The following is a 19,322-nucleotide window of genomic DNA, read 5'->3' as shown; positions in this document are numbered from 1 at the left end:
ATAGCAGGACAGCAGGCCATTGAGAAACCATTTTCATCCACATGAATCTCCCCCTCCACCTCTTTTTTTAAAATAATCAGCTATGTCAGGGCTACTGTATTTCATTCTTCCTCTCTGGGTGAACAACTGAAATGTCTTTAAAGGATTGTATAGTTAGAGTGTCTTTGCTGTGGTAGACTAAGAACAAAGTAGGCATTTTCAGCTGTATAAGATAGGGTATGAATTCAGGGTATTAATGGTCATTAACCTGAAAAGAAATTGAAAAGATTTCAGCACAGCTCTTAATACCTTTTCTGCTTCAATAATCATTTGCTGAGTATTCACCTTACTCTCGGTATTGTGGGAAGACACCAAAGATGAGTGATATGTCCTGTTCTCACAAACTTAACTGGGGCAATAAGAAGAATAAGTGTAAACAAGTGGAGATCGAGACGCAGGAGAAGTTCTAACTTGGAAGGTGGAAACGCATTGCAGGATTTAAATGTCATCCTCAGGTCCTCGGCTTGTTTAATTTTTCGGTTACGTTTAGGGAGCATCAAGAGATGCTTCCTCCTGTTTTGCAGTTTCCTGACCAATGCAAAGCTTTATTATTCAGGACAAAGGCAATGTTGGTGTTTATTCCATCTTCTCTTGATGGTGTCTGATACTGTTGTGCCCTCAGTTTCTGAGCAGGAATTACGCATGACCTTCTTTTCAACCTGAAAAGAATTCTCATTTCTTCATCCAGCCCCTGCAATGCTGTTTCTGTTTGTTGCCTTTCCGCTCCTCACCTGGCACTAACTGAGCAGACCAATCCATGAGCAATCCAGTCCTCCCCTCACTTTCTTTCTCAGTCTTCCTCTGGGAGCTCTTTATCCCCTTTGCTACTGCAGCCAAAGGAACAACAAACATTCTGACTCCCTGCCCCGTCCCCCCGCCCCTATCAGTGCCCGCATATGCCACCGCTGCCACCCCTCTAATCATGTTCCCCCTTCTTGTTTTCATCAGCTCTCTCTAATGTTTCTAAGGTCGCAGTAATGTTTTCAGGGTCACAACTCTTAGGAAGCCAAAAGAGGGCAAGCTCATTTTCTTTCCCATCCTTCTCTTTTCTATTGTGTTATTTCATAACGCTAAATGGAGTGTGAATGAAACACAGAAATCCTGTCAGGGTAAGAAAAGCTCTACCCTGAAGAAGAGGGAGACCAAAAAAGCATGGTGCCACTTTGCCTAGTCTCTGGATAGCTGAGCGGTTCCCTCTACGTATGGACATGCAAGTGTCTGGGAAGAACAAAACAGCCTTCTATACTTCTCCTGTTTCCAAGTATGAATAACTTTCGTTCTCTCATAAATTTTTGAAACAATACCAAAAAAAAAGTTTTTAATGAATGAGGGGAAAGCTCAGTCTATTTCTCATCATCTTCAAACAGGTTTCTTCTTTTTTAGTGACCATGAAATGTATGCATCCAAACAAAAGACCCATATTCAAAGTTTTGTTTGAGAACCACTCCTATTCTTATTCCTTTGAATCACGTGCATAACATTTAGGTTTGGCTCTGTTTATTCCTGAGTCCCCGAACTTTTTCCTGAGAGAAACATCAGTGGGACCAGAGAAAGTATGGAAGGGACTCCTCACCAAAGCTGTCCAAACCAAGTCCTTTGACATTTTCCTTGGCCAGTAGCAAGCTCTTGGTATCCTCCCTGACAACAGGTCTAAAGCTAAAGGGAGGTTTTGCATTCACATTCAAAACAGGGCTACAGTAACGGAATAAAAGGATGTACCTCCACCCACAGGCTTCTGCTGTACAGAGCCACAGAGTATTTGTCACATCAGGGCTGTCAAGAAGTATTTGGATTCAAGTCACCAGTCTCCTGCAAATGATGGAAATTTATCAAATGATGTAAATGCTGCTGTGCCTCATTTGGCTCATAATTAGATTATGCTGACATTTTAATGTGCATGCACAGGACATCTTAATAAAGATGTATTCCTGAAAAAAAAGGCGGTGATTTTAAACAAAGAAAGACAACCGTAGGATCCTAGAGCCACATGAAACAGAACATGATGGGTACACGCTTATGAGAGGAAAGCTAGCAGCACCTCGCTTCTTCATGAGATCTCCTTACGATGAGGTGGGACTGAAGGAAGAGAGAAGGAAGATTCTTCACCCAGCAGGCAGGGCGATGCCTCTGACTTCAGAGCATCAGGCAGGGTGCCCGGAGGCGGCACCTCCAGGCTCCGCATCAATCAACAAGAAAGTATGAAACAGTATGTGTCTAGAACTCTGCTGGGCACTCCACAAGAGAAAATTCACTAGAAATAATCTCTGCTCACACAAAGCTTACAGTGAAACTGGGGACACAAACAAAAACGTAGGAAAACAATTCAGGAATGAGACTGCATTACACAGCACAGCAAATAATATCAGGATATTAACATGTGAAATTGTGCAGTAAATATAGACAATAGTTTAAATATAATTAGACCAACAGTTTCTCATTCCATGTGCAAAACTGATGTTTAATCAAAACAATGTCATGTATTAATATCTTTTAATTATCAAAAATCTCATTAATCAATGGAGAACTCTGTGCAAACATAAATTTTTTTCTAACTTAATTCCACATAAGCTTAAAGCTTATATACATGAAATAAGAACCATGCCCAAAAAAATCCCAAAAGAAGTTTTGAGCAATGAAGTTTCTGGATTTCATGTTAATGATTTAAGCATTGACCCTCTGTCATTACCAGCAATTTCCAGAAAAGAGCAAAACTCTCCCCACCTTCATCTCTACCCAAGACTTTTAGATAAACATCACTTTTCTCTTTGTGCAATGGCCTCTGTTGATAATTGACTTCTTGCTGTCCCCATTACTTGCATTTTTTAAAATTGAAAGCAAGGGAAAATACCCAGCTTTGTGTAATGGGATAAGCCATGCTGTTTTTTACTTCTCCCTTCTCTGTCCTTTTCCCAGGAGTCTCATGAAAGAAGGACTTTATTTTCTTTGCAATCACAAGAGGAAGGGCTTGAATTTTCTCAGTTCGTGTGCTAACATTCCAAATGTTGGACTATGTACACCATTTCTAACCTTGAAAAAAAAAACTATTTCTGAAGGCCCGCACTGCTTTCCCCCTCCCATCTCCTCCTGCCATTCTTTCTCCATACACAATTGCATCATTGCTTCCACCGTGTATTTCTGATATGGTAAGAAACATTTTGTAATGGCCTGCTTACCCATGAGACTACGTCAGGTGACTACACGTGCCATCTGCCCAGGACGGTCGAGCTCTGTGTTGTCCTGGCATAATATTAATAGCTCCCCTTTTACTTGCCAGATTGTCCTCATTTGAATAATAAATTATATGGTTTCCCTTAATGACATAATCTATTAAAGAAATAGACATCATTACTGTCCAAGAAAAGCATATATCTAAATGCACAGACTATGAATACAAGTTTTAATACCTACTCAGATAAATAACTTCTTTCAAGTTAATTTATTTGGCTGACTGAATTTTTGCCCATACATGTTTTTTTCCTAATTTGAGATGAAGACTTATGTGGTGGCTTGTCTTGGTAGCCAAACTCCCAGTGAACTCTCTCCATACCCAGAAAATTGTACATATGTGCAAATCTAGAGCATGGCAAACTAAGTAGGAAAAGTAGGTAGCAAGGCTTCACTCATGTAAGTACTATGCCATGGAGTCTCAGTCTTATCACAGAGAATAAATCAGATTCGACATCGCAATAATCACAGGACCAAAAGGGAGTTAATTTTGTCTGTCTTCTTGCCCCTAGGAAAGATTACACTTAAATAACTGCAGAAAAATGGCTATCATGGCTCTTTTTTTAAATGCCAAGCAAGGCAATATAAAGTGCCAACAAAAATGAGCATGACTCACTTTGGAATCTTACAAAATAAAGTTTTGATCATGCTAATGAATGCGGTGATTTAGGAGAGAGCGCCTGTCATGTTGCTTCACTTTTCTTTAAGCCGGACTTATTCTAAAGGTTTGTTTTATCATCCTCAGCTCATGAAACCATTTCTTGGGCATACACCCCACCACAGCCTCAGAACTGGGGCAGACAAGCAGGAGGAAAACAGAAATAGAGAAGAAAAATCCTTGTTCCCTGAAACTCTTCCCTCATGATTCTGTCCCTTAGTGTGAACCCAAGTTGAATTATGACTGAAGTTGTCCAAACTTTTTTCTTTTCACCTTGAACCTTGGTTATTATAAATAAACAATTTATGAGGTACAACATGCCCATACTCCTTTGCAGTAAGACATCACTCAAAAGCAAGATCATAAAAGTGTCAGGGATCCGTCTGGTGCACTGTGCCTTATGATATAACCTCTTTAGAACAGAAATTCTTCTGGAATTTCTTTAAAAAGAGTTCACACGATCAATTTTTCTTTCCAGAAATTAGGAAACATCAACCCATAATAAGCAATGAGTATCTCTCAGCAAAGGTAGCAATCAAAAGTACCCACAGGCAGGTAAAGAGCATAATGGAGGAGCAAACTGTTTTTAGTACTGTACTTGAAATGAAATTATAATTTGCAGCCGATCAAAAATAGACAGTTGTATTTTCATATCTGTGGCTTTTATCCTGCTCTCACGTGCTTCAATATTCATTGTGGAATTCTGCCGTTGTTCAGTATCCTAATGCACACATAATTCATGCTGATCTCAAATGGGTGATTGTATTTCTAAACTATCGGTTTTCTGCTGCTCTTTCCTTGTTATTAGTGAGCAGGGGTTGTAGTTTGTGCTGTCTCCCATTCTAACAGCAGAACCCCTTGGAAAGATGGGGTAGTATAAAAATATTAGCCACCACGACACAGCGCTTGAGACTGTAAATGGAAACTGACGGTGGGAGCCACATCACGCAAAGTAGATACACAAGACCCACAGCGCTCAGAACCACAGCCCCAAAGCCTGTGCGAGTGCTTCCGCTTGAGCCTTCCTGTCTCCAGTCTCCTTTACCGACACGATTAAACACCTGACACAGTCAAGCTGGAAATATCAATAGATTTAAAAAGGTTTTGATAAATTCATGGATGCCATAGCTTCAGGCAGTATTAAGTGGTCATGAAAGGCCACCTTGCCTTCCTAGAGAACATCCACATGTCGAAACACTGCTCTAACAAGCCCTGGCCTCATTTGCTTGGACATTGCTGGTGTCCAGTGGCCTTAAAGTACCACCCACAAATTTTCTCCAGAGCACTATCTTATTTTAGTGAAATATTAAAATAAGATGATATGTAAATGTTAAGACACTTTTACCAGGGACTTTAGCATTAGAATCATGAAAGACTAGAAAAAAATTTAATAACATTATCATTTTAAATGTCCTCGACTGTACTATGAAGGTTAATTTTCTGTACCTTTTTCCCATGGGAAAGACGTTACTGCTTTCCTTAGATTAATTTGAGCTATGATTTGATCTCTGAAAAAATTTGCCTTTCAACTGAAGTTTCTAATATATTTATGCATCACTTTGCAGTTATAATGTATTAATAAAGGAGATCAGTCAATCTAGTTAAGCTGTGTTTGCCATTTTTAATACGTAGATTTTAATTTGGAAATCTAATTTCAAAAATAATATTTTCGAGGAGCTTTGTAAATAACTATGGTAATATTTATATTTCTAACAGGATACATTTAATAGTGAAAGTTACTGTGATATGAACTAAGTAATAAAGATAGTGAAATAAAAGTTAGGTTGGAGACACATTTTTCCCACGTATTTTAGAAATTAGATCCAATCCAATAGCTTAGAAATGTATTTCATTCAGTAGTTTAAACTTAATGCTCCTGGAGTCAGGCAGGGGAGAAAGTGTGAGAAGTAAACTCTACAATCAGTCCTTGATTGAAAGTTATTTAGTGTGTCAAAGCATTTTGGTGGTAGCACAAGTTGACAATGTAACGCAAAGTACTTTCATGAATAAAGATGAGACCATCAGGGCCGCAGTGAACTGAGTGTAATTGCTAGATGGCAAGTAGGTCCTAGTGAGATTATGATAATATAAAATGTCAGTTTTACAACTAATGGAAGTGTTCAGAAGGTAGCAGTCTTCTGTCCCTGATACAGCTCTATCTTTGTGATGAAAGGATATTTCACAATTCATTATCCTAAGCAGTCACACTAAACATGAAGTTTTTTTAAAAAATAACAATTCTGCTAGAAAATTGATTTGCCTTTACTATGAAAACACAGATTGCCTGGCAGTGATGATCATCCTGCCAGCGATGAGTGAGACTAGCTATTCAGGGTGCAGCGGGAACACGTGTCAAACACAGAAGCCTGGTGATGCTAGGCCTCACCATCACCCTCAAGAGGCTTCTCTTTCATTTTCATTGTTGAATAGTGTGGAACTCTCATTGGAAACAAACAAAGCTCAGTAAGAATACAATCAGAATTTGGTCTTATTTTTTTTAATTTAATGATAAAATACTCATTTTTTTATAGTGCTTCATATAGTGTATATTATAGCATTAATATAGTATTTTATACTCATGTCCATGATTTTTTGTATTATGTGTAGCACAGATTACATCATAATCCTCGTGAAGGATCTCTATTGCTAAAATAAAACAATTTAACTCAACTCCTTATACATAACTTCAACTATCCAAATAATTGTAAGTGTCAAAATATTTGGACTGGTGTACATAAATCAACACAACCATTGATTGAATTTTCCACTTTTCATTTCAATACTTGATAACACAATATCATAACATGATCTAAAAAGACCTGTATTTACTGTGTGTATATTTCGGGTGCTGGATTGACTTTACTTTCAGATAAGCATTCTTATAATGAAAATCAAGGCTTAATACTTGGAAATGGTGCTCTTTTTTCCATTCTGATCTAAAAGAATTCAGATTTTTCTATTTTGCGTGCATGTGAAAGAAATACATGTACAGACATATTCACATATATCAAACAGAGTAAATCTGTCCACTGACTTCCATGGATTTTTAGAGCAAAAAAAATCATTAAACATGAGCACAAGATTGGGGGTGAGTTATAATAGCAACAAAAAGAAAGTAAAGATGAATTTTAAAATGCCATAAATGAATTTCAATTTTAATTCCCCATTTTCCCATCCAGAACAAGTGCCACCAAGGACCAGTTTTCGAATGGATTCCTCTGGCAAGTATTCTTCAGGACTCACAGTCCCGTGAATGAAATGTCTTCCATTTTGTGTAACAAATCATTTTTCGGAGTAGTATCAGTTTATTAGTATATAATCACTGTGCTAATTTTATTCACCCACATAAGCATGTATTTAAGATAGATAGGAAGTCTTACTGAGGTGGGCATAAAGGTTGCCAAGGAAACAAACAAAAGACACAGGAAAACAGTCATATTCATTAATTTCTTTCATACAATGCTTTAGTAAAAGACTAGATTGAAAATCAAGTGCCAAAGAAAGCCACCAGACTGACAAGACCCGTGCTGTCCAATACAGTAGCTTCAGCCTCATGTGGCTATTGGGCACTTGAGACCTGGCTACTCTGAATTTGGATGTGCTGTAAGATGTGTGTAAAATCCACACCAGATTTTAAAGACTTAGAATAGAATATCATAGTTTTGAGTTTAAGAGCTTTTAATAATAATCAATTTACTTAAAAGGAAAAAATTTTTTGACCTAACCATTCTGAAAATACTTACCAATTTTTGGTTTAGGCTAGAATATTTAATGTTGATATGGAAATGAAGGAGGAAAAGGAAGATTCAGATTTTTTTACTCTTAGGAAGTGCTTTGAACTGCTGATTAGACCACTGGATAGAAAGCCAGAACACTGAAACAATTGCAGAAAAGAGTGTTGCATAATAATAGTACTATTTCAGGTCTGTGAGCTCACAGCATACATCTCTAGAGTGTTTCCATGATGACAGCTCATTATCCATCTCAGCATGTTCTAACACCCCTTGGAGAATATATGTGCTTGAGATCATTTCATTCTGTAACTTTTCATGTCATTTTTTTGGATATGTAGAAAATATGGAAGATATTGCTTAGCATTTTGTTCTCAAATAATGTCTAAAGTATTTGTTTAGCTTGGTCTGAAAAATCTTAAAGCATGATTGTTCTTATATACTGACTGTAAAATCCTTGTAATTTTTAAGAATATCTTATGCCCAGAGGGAAAATGAGACCCAGTAATTACAGTTGCAAAATGAAAGCAGGATTTAATTTGCGATTCTAAATCTCAGCTTACTGGCCAGAGCAAGCACATTTCTTCGAAATCTCAGCTTTTGAATGTACCTTATTTAAAAACAAAAGCAGAAAAAGAAGAACCACCTAATAGTTAGGATTACCTTGATATATGTGCAAAATGATACTTTTACATTTTGAAAAATATACGTAACTTAAAAGAGAAAAGTTATAATATAGTTTGAATGTATTATACTACTATGCAATCCAGATTTTCAAGACAAGAACCAATCCAAATATTTTGTTAAATGTCTACATAAGTTATCAAAATATTCTGGAAAATCATGACTGTATCCAAAATAAGTAGATCTCCCATACTACTTCTCACATTTATAAATATCCTTTATCAAATTGTGTCATGATTTTTGACTCACATATATTTATCATAATTATAAGGCATTTTATTAACTTTAGCTGCTAAGATGCTTAGGTACAGAGGCAAAATTGATAGTAGGAAGTTCTAAATAATGTAATTATGAAGCTAAGTGATAACTCTATAGTAGAATAATACCGTGGTTTATCAGGTCTACTAGGTTGGTGAGTATCTTAAAACAATTAAATTCAAGAAACATTTATTTAGCAACTCCTGCAGGCTGTGCATAATGGAGTACTATAGACAGGCAAAGATAATTTTGCCATCATCAAGGGAGAATGTTAGTGAGAAACAATGAATCCATAGCCAGGACCTCTGAATGGACAACACCCAAAGACAAGAGAGCCAGGGCATGGAGTATCATAGAAACCAAAAGTAGAAATCACTTCCAGAAGGAGACCTTTCCTCATTTAGAAACAAAAGAAATCAGGGTTTATAAATGGTACATCAACAGTATCAAATGAGGCATAGAAATCAATCAGAATAAGAAAAGAGAAAATGGCCATTTGATTTGGTCATTAGCATGTCATCAATGACCTTAAAGAGAGCAGTTCAGTAATGCCAAGAGAGCGGAAGCCAGACTGACAGCAGTAAGTCAGAGATGAGAGAGTGAAGATGAGGAAGTGAAGGCTCTGCTAGAGACGACTCTTCTAAGGGAGAAATAAACGGGAAGAACAAGGGAGTATTTAGGGTGGGGACATCTGAGTTTATTTGAAGGCTGAGGGGAAGAACCAAATAGAGAGTGGGAGATGGCTTCTACTACAGCTAAAATGTGTCTGGCCACATTCACATTACCAAAGGTATAAAGGAAAAAAGTAGAGAAAGGATTCTTTTAAGGCAAAAATGTACTAGCTACTTACCTGATGATGTTAGATTCAAGCAACAGAAACTATTTAATCCCTATTTAACTCATTTTGTACCTAGTGCATTGGAAATCCAGAAGCCAGGGACGTATTTAACAACCATCCTTGACTCCTGATTTCTTCCTCATATTGTCTTTCCTAGATCTCTTTACAAGGAAAAGCCAAAAAATTAATGCTCTTTCCAGCAAGAAAAATTGAATGAATTCATTCTCTGTGCCAAACTGTGATAATAAGCCCATGGTACTTATGTTTTAATTAAAACATGAAAGGGGATTCAAGTACCAAAATTTAATTGACATGTTTACAGCAGCATCCTATGTGCCAAATTCATCCATAAAAATGCCATTCTTTGCATTTTTGAAGCTGAATCCATTCATAAAATTAATCAGTTGTGTTCAGTCACCCATCCTTTTCCCTAAAACTGTGACAAAGCCATGTCTTTCAAAAGCTAGACCAAGGATACATACAGCATGTGAAGCCTTCCTGGAGTCTTAGTGCAAAATAAGAATCAGCTTTTGAAATTCTGCTTTTCTTTATTATGAGAGAGGTTGTCCTGATACCTGGATGTGGCCATCATTTGCTACTTCTAAAGCTGTTAACTTTTTCAGTATCAGTGGGAGCTTAGGATAAATCGGGACTGTAAATTCTATTCCAGTAGCTTGCCACAGTGGCCATGTAAAGTCCCGTCTGGAATGAGTATTTTAAGATGCTTTATTTCATAATGCCTGAGGATCCTAAGACCAAACTTCTAAGGAAGAACCAACACTGGCGATGGCTGGCCATTGAACACCAATGTCCAAAGAGTGTTCTGGCTCTCCTTAGTCCATTTCTTCACAACCACTGCCTCATCTTGAGTTGTACCAAGCAATGCCTGAGAGTACCCCTGACCGTTCTGCAAAAAAAGGCTGAGGAAAAATAAGGTTTAAAAAAGCCAGAAAGAGAATAAATAAGAAAGCAGAAGAGAAAAAAGGATGTTGATGGGAGCCTGCTTGAGTGACATCCAAAGTGACTCAGGTCCCGCTAGGTGTCTACCAGCCCCCTTCCTCTAACAACCTTCCAGGTGCACGGTTTGCAAACCAGCAGAAAGGAGGGATGGTGATTGTTAAATTCTGTCACAATGAGGTGAAGAGTTGGCCCTTGAATTTCTTTGCTTTAAGTTCTTGCATTAACAGGGAAAGAGATAAAGCATGATACAGTAATTTTAAACATGTCGTTAGGCCAGAAGAGCAGCTAAAGGAAAGTATCAGAAACATCAGAATCTTTCAAGAAAGCTAACAAAGCAGGAATGAAAAAGAGTAATGTCTCCTAGCTTTCTACATATAATTTTAGTTATTTTCTAAAGCCAGACTCAAATGGGGGGAAAGAAACCAAAGAAAAATTATCTTTCTAAAAGCTCTTATTTCCCTTTAAAAAAAAAAAAGTGCTACTGCCTTAAGGCACAATCTATCATTTAAACTTTTTTTCCAGTTGACTATTTCTCTAAAGTTTCCATGCCCTGCAGCCTCTGAGTCTGTGTTCAAAATTAACAAAGAAATAAAAAATAAATCACGTCTGCTGGCATACTTTTCTAATGAGTCTCTCTTTGCCTCTCTACTTGCTCAAGTACCATGAAGCTGGCCTTCTCTGTCTGAAAGAATGGAGGGTGAAGAGACATGGTTGGCACATATCACCCTATATTTGAAATCAGAGTGGTCAGAGCAATAGTCAGGAGATGGTAATGTCACCAAAATGCACACAAAGAATGGGGGGGAGAAGATGCATGCCCCACTCACATCTGTTCTTCAGAGTTAAATAAAATTAACTAGCTAAAATCTGTATTTTCCTACTAAAAAAAAAGAAGTCCTGAGTCATTCTTTAAGGAAAAACTTTCCAGTTTCCCCAGGAATCACAGCATTCTCTGAGACAAGACAACCCCCTTGTACCTTGGCACATCTCAGAATTCCATTACTGAGATTGTCAAAATTTCAGCATTTTGGGGGTGGGGGTAAGTTTTACTTAGCAAATTAAATGGAATCACAGAGTAAACTCCTTTTAGAGTTCCTCATGCAATATGGGTTGGTGCTGAAGCCATTGGAGGAACAATTTCCCACTTACCATACTCATCAGCAAAGCAAAATGAGAATATTGACAAGAGTAGATGGAAAGTTCTGGTTAAACGTATGCTAGCTCTATCATTTTGTGTCAAAAATATATCATGCTCTCTTTGTAGTTTTTTATGTATATATGGTCTGGAGTCCTCTAAGCTTCAAGTAACCTAGAGAAGAGATTGCTGTGAGCAGTCGTATCATAACCAAGTTCTAGATTGGCATTATGTGTCATCTTCCCATCTCTCCTTGCCTTTCTGCCTCCCTTGGGAGAAGTATAGGTATCTGCTATAATTTTTGTAGGGCTGCTCCACCTGCCTCTAGAGTCCCTAGGGCTTAGCACACACCCCAATATGTGATTTCATATATAATACTGTAGACCCCAGAATGAACTGAGTTCAAAAGTCAGTTGTGACTTGTAGAGGGTAGGGCAAAGTTTTCATCTTCCTTTTACCACCCAACTCTAAATATTTAATAGGAATTGAATTCTTCTAAGTTCTCTCATCTTTAAAATATGAATGATAGCACAATTCATAAACGATGACTAACGGATGTGGAGATCCAGTTGGTTAGTCTTCTTTGAGTTTTATATTAGTCTTTGGATGGTAAAGACTTGGGTTATATGCGCATCTAGTCACAAAAGGGCAGGAGTGGTCATGGAGTCACACACAGTATATACATATACGTATACATACATATGTGCCTGAGTCAGCTTTTTTCCGGGAGCACTAGACACATAATCAGCTTATGCCTACATTTCAGAAGTGAATGACTTGCCTTCTGTATATCACTGGGAATGCACAGCCCAGGTTGGAGGGCACCAAGGCAAGCCCGGTGTCATTGTGCTTTGTTTACTGTATCACTTCAGCAGCCCCACGTACTGTAGAGCCTGGAAAACATTCTCCTGGCCATCATTCATTGGGTCTGTCTCTCAGTTATGACTGCTACTATATGTCCAAGTGGCTCAGACATTCCTGTCCCATGAGTATTCCCGTCTGAAATCCCATCCCAATTTCCAAAATCATCCAGTTTAAGCAAAAAAGGAGAATTTAACTTAATACTTGCTTCTATCAGTTCTAATACCTCCTTTATACCATTAAGGCCCAGAGACCACTAAATACTTCTTAAGCAAAAGGTGGCATTAATAAGTCTTCCTCAAAGTTGATCATCCATTGACATCCTAACAGTGGCCATGAAAGTATGCACAACTCAGTCGTGATTGAGGCATTTTCCCCTGAGGAAGGTTCAAAGGGCCAGGGGCAGGGGGTAAGCATAAATCATATTCTCCTTAAAAAGTCAAAACATTCATTATAGTTTTAGTTTATTTATTCTAGGGTTTAAAAAGATGACATTCAGGAGAGTTTCCCAGCTTATTCTTAAGTACATTTCTGTTCTTTCAGCTAACTGCAGAAAAATATCCCTCTTCTAGTTTATTTTGACTATGCAGTGAAGTCAGTCATGAATCTATTAGTTGCTTCCACATTTTAAAATGTTTGAGGGTAAAAGTTCACTTAGACCCAGGCGAATTTCTTCTCCTGAGTTATAAAAAACCAAAGGAGTTTGTGTGAAAATAACAACTTCACTCAAACCCCAATAGAGAAAAGTTTAAATTCTATATTTTCTAATTTTTACAATTTTAAAATAGGCAACTTCTGTTAGTCATGAGTTTATATCCCCTCCCACACACATACACACACACTAAACTGGATGCATCCAGTCATAAACAGATATTAGTAAATTACTAGGTAGTACTCTACCAGGTAGTTCCAGGATCTGACTATCTGTTCGCCCACGCTTCTGAAACAATCGTTCTAAGCAGAGTAAACATCCTCAAAGTGACAGCCAGTCTTCTTGAGGCCAATCTGAATGCTGTCAGGAAAATAATTATAGAGGCATCAATTTTTTTTTTTCACTCAGAAAATTTGTATGCTCTTTCTGCCTCTGGTGATACTCTAGCCATACCCTTGGCTAGTCACTGTTAATCCAGAGACTATCTAATTTTGGAATACCTACTTTTTTGTTACCATATTTTTTTATCCTCCATGCTCTCCACCAACTCTAACAGCACTCTCATTAATCACATCCACAAAATTAATTTATCATTGGTGTGTTCAGTTCCTAAGAGGGTGGGGAAGAGGCAGGATTCATTACTCAGTGGGGTCTCCTTTGTGCCAGGTCCAGATTATAAGGAGCTGGATGTTCACCTTCGCAGGATGGAGTCTGGATTTGGCTTCAGAATCCTCGGGGGAGATGAGCCTGGGCAGCCTGTAAGTTGAATCCTCTTTATTTCCACACTTTGTGCTATGTTGTGTGTGTACGCATCAGGGGAAATATCATTCGGTATGACATCCAAAAGGAAATCTTTCAGGACTCACATTAAAGAGTTTGAGGTTTGTTTTGTTCTTGCAGTTTAAGTTCTCAAAATGTGCCAGTGTTTCCATGCCAATATATCATCATAAATCAACGCACATTACATTAAGAGAGGGACATTACTCTTTCTTAGAATGAATTAGATTCCTCTTGAATATTTCAATTATTTAATTGCAATGGACCCTGATCTCTCTGGGCAGCAGTGCACAGGTAAACACACAGCATGACAGAAGACACATGTGAAGAGGTGACTTGGAACAGCAGAATTATCTATGTTTTCAATCAAAAGTACAGGGGAGAGAAAACACAGGGATAAACAGAAGTAAAATCAAGCTCAATGTTGCAGAATCTCAGCCAGATTTGAATTAAGGGATTACCATGAGAAGATGTTCACAAAGTCAACTTCAATGGGCACAATATTGGGAATTTGGGAAGGGCTCTGAAGAAATCTTTATTATTGTACATCAGAGTGAAAGTATAAGATAACAATATTCATCAATATACAGAAAATGCAGCAAAGCTAGATTTATGAGCATGAATTAAAATGTCAGCCATAAAACACTCATTGTAAAAGATGTCTTAAATGGTACCCAATGGGACTAAGTCAGGTCCATGAAAGGCTTGAGTAAATGACACCCCATCCCAGCTTGGGTTCCTGTACCCCATTCTAGCTCATGCAAGGGACTTCAGCTCTAAGCCTCAGTTTCCTCGTCTGCAAGATAAGGATAACAATAGTTCTCTCTCACAGAGTTGCTTTAAGAATTAAAGAAGATCACATATGTAAAGCTCTTGGTATTGTGCCTGGATCACTTTAGATGTTGAATAAATGTTTATCATCATCATCCCTCTTGTGGGTAGATTGTTCCAGAAAATAAAACTAGAACCACTGATGGGCAGAAATCTTCAGGAGAAAAAAGTTAATCTAACAAACGAAAGGCATCTGTAAAAATTAAAACTGTCCCAAAGTGAAGTAGATTGTCTTGGTAGATGGTGAGCTCCTTCCCAGGAGAGGTGGTCAAGCTGAGTCAATGAGAAGCTTCCTCTGTCCTGCTACAGAAGTAGGACCAGATGAATGATGAGGTCCCTTACTACAGAAAGCTCCAAGAGGCTGAGCTTGGACTCCAAGGATGAGGGCACTCCAGGAAGAAAAGACTCATTTCCTAATTCCTGGGGATAAAATTTGGCAACAGTCGATCAGAATGTCACTAATTCCCCAGCAGCCAGAGAAGATATGAAAGTGCGTTTGCTGAGGAGGACTGTCTGGATTTCCCTACTCATGCTTCGGGAGAAAAGAAGATGCTGAGGCAAAATATAGGGCTCAAGCAACTTCGAACTTAAATGTATTTAGACTGAATTAAGGATCTCATGTCACGGGCAGAAGAAAGAAATCTCAGTGGCACTTTCCTCCCCTTCACCGAGTTGTTCCCCTCTCTCTGTCACCCGATTCTGAGTTTTCCAGGGATCCTCAGTCACCTAGTCAGCCCCTCCAGCCTCACTCCCCTCTATAACTCATCTTATTTTATAGAGAGAGAACCAAAATTAGTATCAGGTCACTTCACACGTGTAAACATTTAACCTCCTGGCCTCTACAGGGTGTTGATCTGACTTAGCTTCCTTCAGGATTGTTCTCTAACATGTTCATACATCTGCCTAGTTAGTTTGATCAGTGGGATTTTAAATTCCTTCTAAGCAGGGACCTTGTCTTTCCCTTTTTATTCTTCTTTAGTGCCCCATAAATGAAAAGTGTGCCATTACCGGGAGTTAGCCAAACTCCAGGTTAAGGTCTGAGTCCTCCCAACTGCCAAACCTGCTCAACACTCCTGACACCAGCTGCAAATTCGGGGTCCCCACGGCCTCTCTTGGGTTCGATAATTCACCAGAACAACTTGTAGAACTCAAAAAGTGCTGTACTTATGATTACAATTTTATTATAGTAAAAGGGTGCAAATTAGAACCAGCCAAAAAAAGAGGCGCATGGGACAAAAGCTGGAAGGGTTCCAAATGTGAAGCTTCCATTGTCCTCAGGGACGTGTTACCCATTGATGCACAGACCATTGCCAACCAGGGATGCTCATCCAAGTTCTGATGTCCACAGTTTTTATTGGGGTTTCATTCTGTGGGCATGATTGATGGAATCATTGGTGGTTAAGCTCAATCTCCAGCCCCCTCTCCTTCCCAAAGGTCAGGCTAATATCATGTGGCTCAAAGGCCCAACCCTCTAATCACATGGTTGGTCATTCTGGCATGGTCAGCCCCCATCCTAAGACTGTTGGTGTAGCTGGCTCCACCCTGCATCATCTCGTTAACATAAACTATCAAGTGCCCGCCACGAGTCTCTTCGTTAGCATAAACTCTCAGGTATGGTCCAAGAGGCTCACCATGGACAACAAAGGCACTCCTTTTCCAAGGGTCTAGAGGTTACCTTTCAGGAAAGGCCAGACCTCTCTTTAGGCTGAGGCCAAATTCTTTATTACACAGCTATATGCTTAAAAGACACCAAATGAAGGAAACAAAACAAAACCATACCAAAATAAAATAGCACTTTAAGGTGATCTTTATAGCATTTTGTGGGATACTGGGCACAAGCTGAGACTTTTGTAGGGCGTTTAAGGGTAAATTCATACAGAATCCATTGCACTTATATTAGCATAATGCCCCAAACTTACCAACTTAAGTGGTCTCCATCAGAAAGATGAGGTCCCTGTTTGTTCCAGAATGCACTGACTGTTGTCCTTTTTTTCTCTTACCAATCTGTGAGCTCCTTGAAGGCAAAGACCATGTTCTGATGGTGCTTGTGTCTTCCAAGCCTAGCATAGAGCCTGGCACAATAAATATTTGCTAAATGGATAAACTATTCTTCACCAAAACAAAACTGTCACCTGAGCTTCTGAGAACAAATAATGATGTGGAGTTTACATATTTTGAGGCCTCTGCTCTGTAGAATTAAAATGGCCCAATCCTAGAAGCAGGGATGGTGTCCTGGCAGCCCTACAACATGCTTGGTTTAGCTCCCTCAGTGTTTTAAAATCACTGTGCACCAACTAATTTCACATTTTTAAAAGTTCAGATTTCCATCTTCTCTTGAAAAATGCATCTAGCAACATCAAGCTTGCCTTTCTCCATGACAGCCACTGGCTGGAGCTAAGCACTGGGCCCTTTCAGGCCGAGCATGACCACAGTTCCCAAAACTCCTTCATGCCTGTGTTACTTGTCTACTGTCTCTGAGACTCCCATCCCAGAGAATTAGATCGAAAGAAATGGGAAAGATGAATATTTTGCGCCAAAAGAATCTGCAACCAAGGCCAGATCATGGTTTTTATAGGCCCTAAGCACCGAAAATATTATCAGGTCTCTTCTTTTCTACATATAAATACAAACAAAAGATTAAACTGCAAAATAAATGTAAGTGAAAACAACAAAGTTCCATTTATTCCCATGATGTTTACTTCAATACAGTCCAATAAAGTTCTTACTTTGTTGGACTCCCCCTAGGCTCATGCTTTGTCTGCTTTGGGGGTAAACTAGCCCCACATTCAGGAAATATCATCTTCACTGATTTCCCCCTCCCCCAGAGATAGAAGGAGTTGCATGACAGAGTCACAGGGAGAGGATAGTCTCAGACGGCTCAAGAAGGGAGAGGTCTGGATGAACTTTGCCTGGGACAGAAGCAATAGAATTGTTTCCCAAATGGAACACATGTTGCTCAAAATGAAGCTCAAGTGTGTGAATGCAGCCATGGTCACCACCCAGCCTCAGGACAGCTTTCTGCCTGAGTGGTACACAGGTTCCTGGGTTCCCAACGTTTCTGGACATTGGCTTTGCATTCCTGAGTCCTTTCTCCCCTCCAGTGGGCAGGCATCAAGGATTTATGATAAGCCTCCTCAGATTACATGGATTGCTGGTTATCCTCATTGTGTTTATGTAGATTTATTCTGGTTGTTTCCTTCATTTGAATGATGTAAGACACACTCATGCTGCAAGTTACAATTTTGACCTTTAGGCCATAAAGTAGAAGCCTAAATCTCCCGGAAGCAAGCAAAGCCAGCAAATAATGAATCTTGAAGACCAGAATGTTGCACCTCAGGAAGACCATGTCAGAAAGTTTGAATCTACTCTAAAGATCTCCCACAAGCCTGTCCTTTCTGTTTTCCTTCCTGTAAGTCCAGAGATAACATACAGACAAAATGCTCTAGCTTCATTTAATTGCTGATGTGCTACAAAGGGAGAAGAGCATGAGATGACTTGGTCCCCAACCACAGGAGGTCTCATAAATTACATCAAACGGGTTTCTGTTCCATCTATAAGAAATGGTATTGACATCTCAGGGTGCACATTAAACACGACAACACGGCTTTTGGCAAATAATGAACAGCAGGCCTCCAGCTCAGACAAAGCATATGGGCATTTTTCCTACAAGAGGAAATACTTTTCACAGTTAAATAACAATACAAATAGAAAGAAATGAAAAATTGCCAGAAAGGAACTAAAATGGAATTTCCAGCTGTGAGCTGAAAAGACATGGAAAGGCATCAAGATGGAAAGATTTGAAAACAATGCAGTGGAGAAAGGCCGTTGGGGAGAAAAACTGTTGTAAGTAAAAGAGAGGTAGTGACAGACACTTCTTGGCACAGGAGTCTGGTGCAAACTCATGGAGGACTTTCAGAAGGCAAGAGCCTGAAATCAGCTCGCCGCATTGTCAAGTTGTCCCAGGCTGTAGTTATTGCAGATCAGATCTCCTGGGGTTGGACTAACGTTAGATAGTGCAGGGAAGAATTAAAGGAGTTAAAAGGGCTGCAAAGTTGGTTTTGGTTCTGTTTGTTCCTTACTTATATGTTTTTGTTTTCTTTTTTGTGATAGTTTTTCTCCCTGGCTGACTTGGATATCAGCTACTTGAATGTGAATTGCTGTTATTTCATATCGAATACTCTGTTTTGTTCCATGCTCTCACAGCCTGTAAGATAAATGGAGTTGTGGAGTTGTTTTGATTCTTTTGTTTTTTAGAGAGACCATTGGAAAAATAAGGCCATAGGTCAATTGTTCATGGGATAGGAGGGCAGTCTTTCTTGATCTGTTTTGCCACAAAGCTCTTTCTTCAGGGCCAACACAATAGAGGAAGGATAAGGAACTCCGAAAGCAATGAGAAAATTGATGAGTGGGGTGAGGGGTGTGCAGAGACTCAAGAATCCGATGAGGTCAGAGGGAGGTGATGAGTGGAGCAAGACCAGTGTTGGCTGGGAAGGCTCACTGGTCACTGTAGCCAAGGGTCAGCAAGACCAATAGGAAAATGTAGTCTGATGGGTCAGGGAGCCCAGACCATGCACTCAGGGGAGAGCCCTCAGCAGAACTGGAAAGGGACCAGTGTGATGCGGCAGGGAGCTCAGGCCAGGCAGCGGAGGGAGAGTCTTTCAGCAGACTTAGAA

The 19,322-nt window shown here is 39.2% G+C and overlaps 1 protein-coding gene across 1 annotated transcript in view; it reads left to right on the top strand.

Moving 5' to 3' along the window:
* The window catches only part of MAGI2 (membrane associated guanylate kinase, WW and PDZ domain containing 2), a 989,343-nt gene that overhangs the window by 834,505 nt on the left and 135,516 nt on the right, over positions 1-19,322 (top strand). Inside the window, exon 13 of the mRNA XM_058524198.1 lies at positions 13,708-13,799. Coding sequence (XP_058380181.1) covers positions 13,708-13,799 — 92 coding nt within the window. The remainder of the gene's footprint in view (positions 1-13,707; positions 13,800-19,322) is intronic.

Source organism: Diceros bicornis, chromosome 3 (assembly GCF_020826845.1).
Source record: "Diceros bicornis minor isolate mBicDic1 chromosome 3, mDicBic1.mat.cur, whole genome shotgun sequence".
Lineage (NCBI taxonomy): Eukaryota > Metazoa > Chordata > Mammalia > Perissodactyla > Rhinocerotidae > Diceros > Diceros bicornis.
The sequence above is the reverse complement of the archived record's forward strand: the minus strand, read 5'-3'. Positions and strand labels throughout refer to the sequence as shown.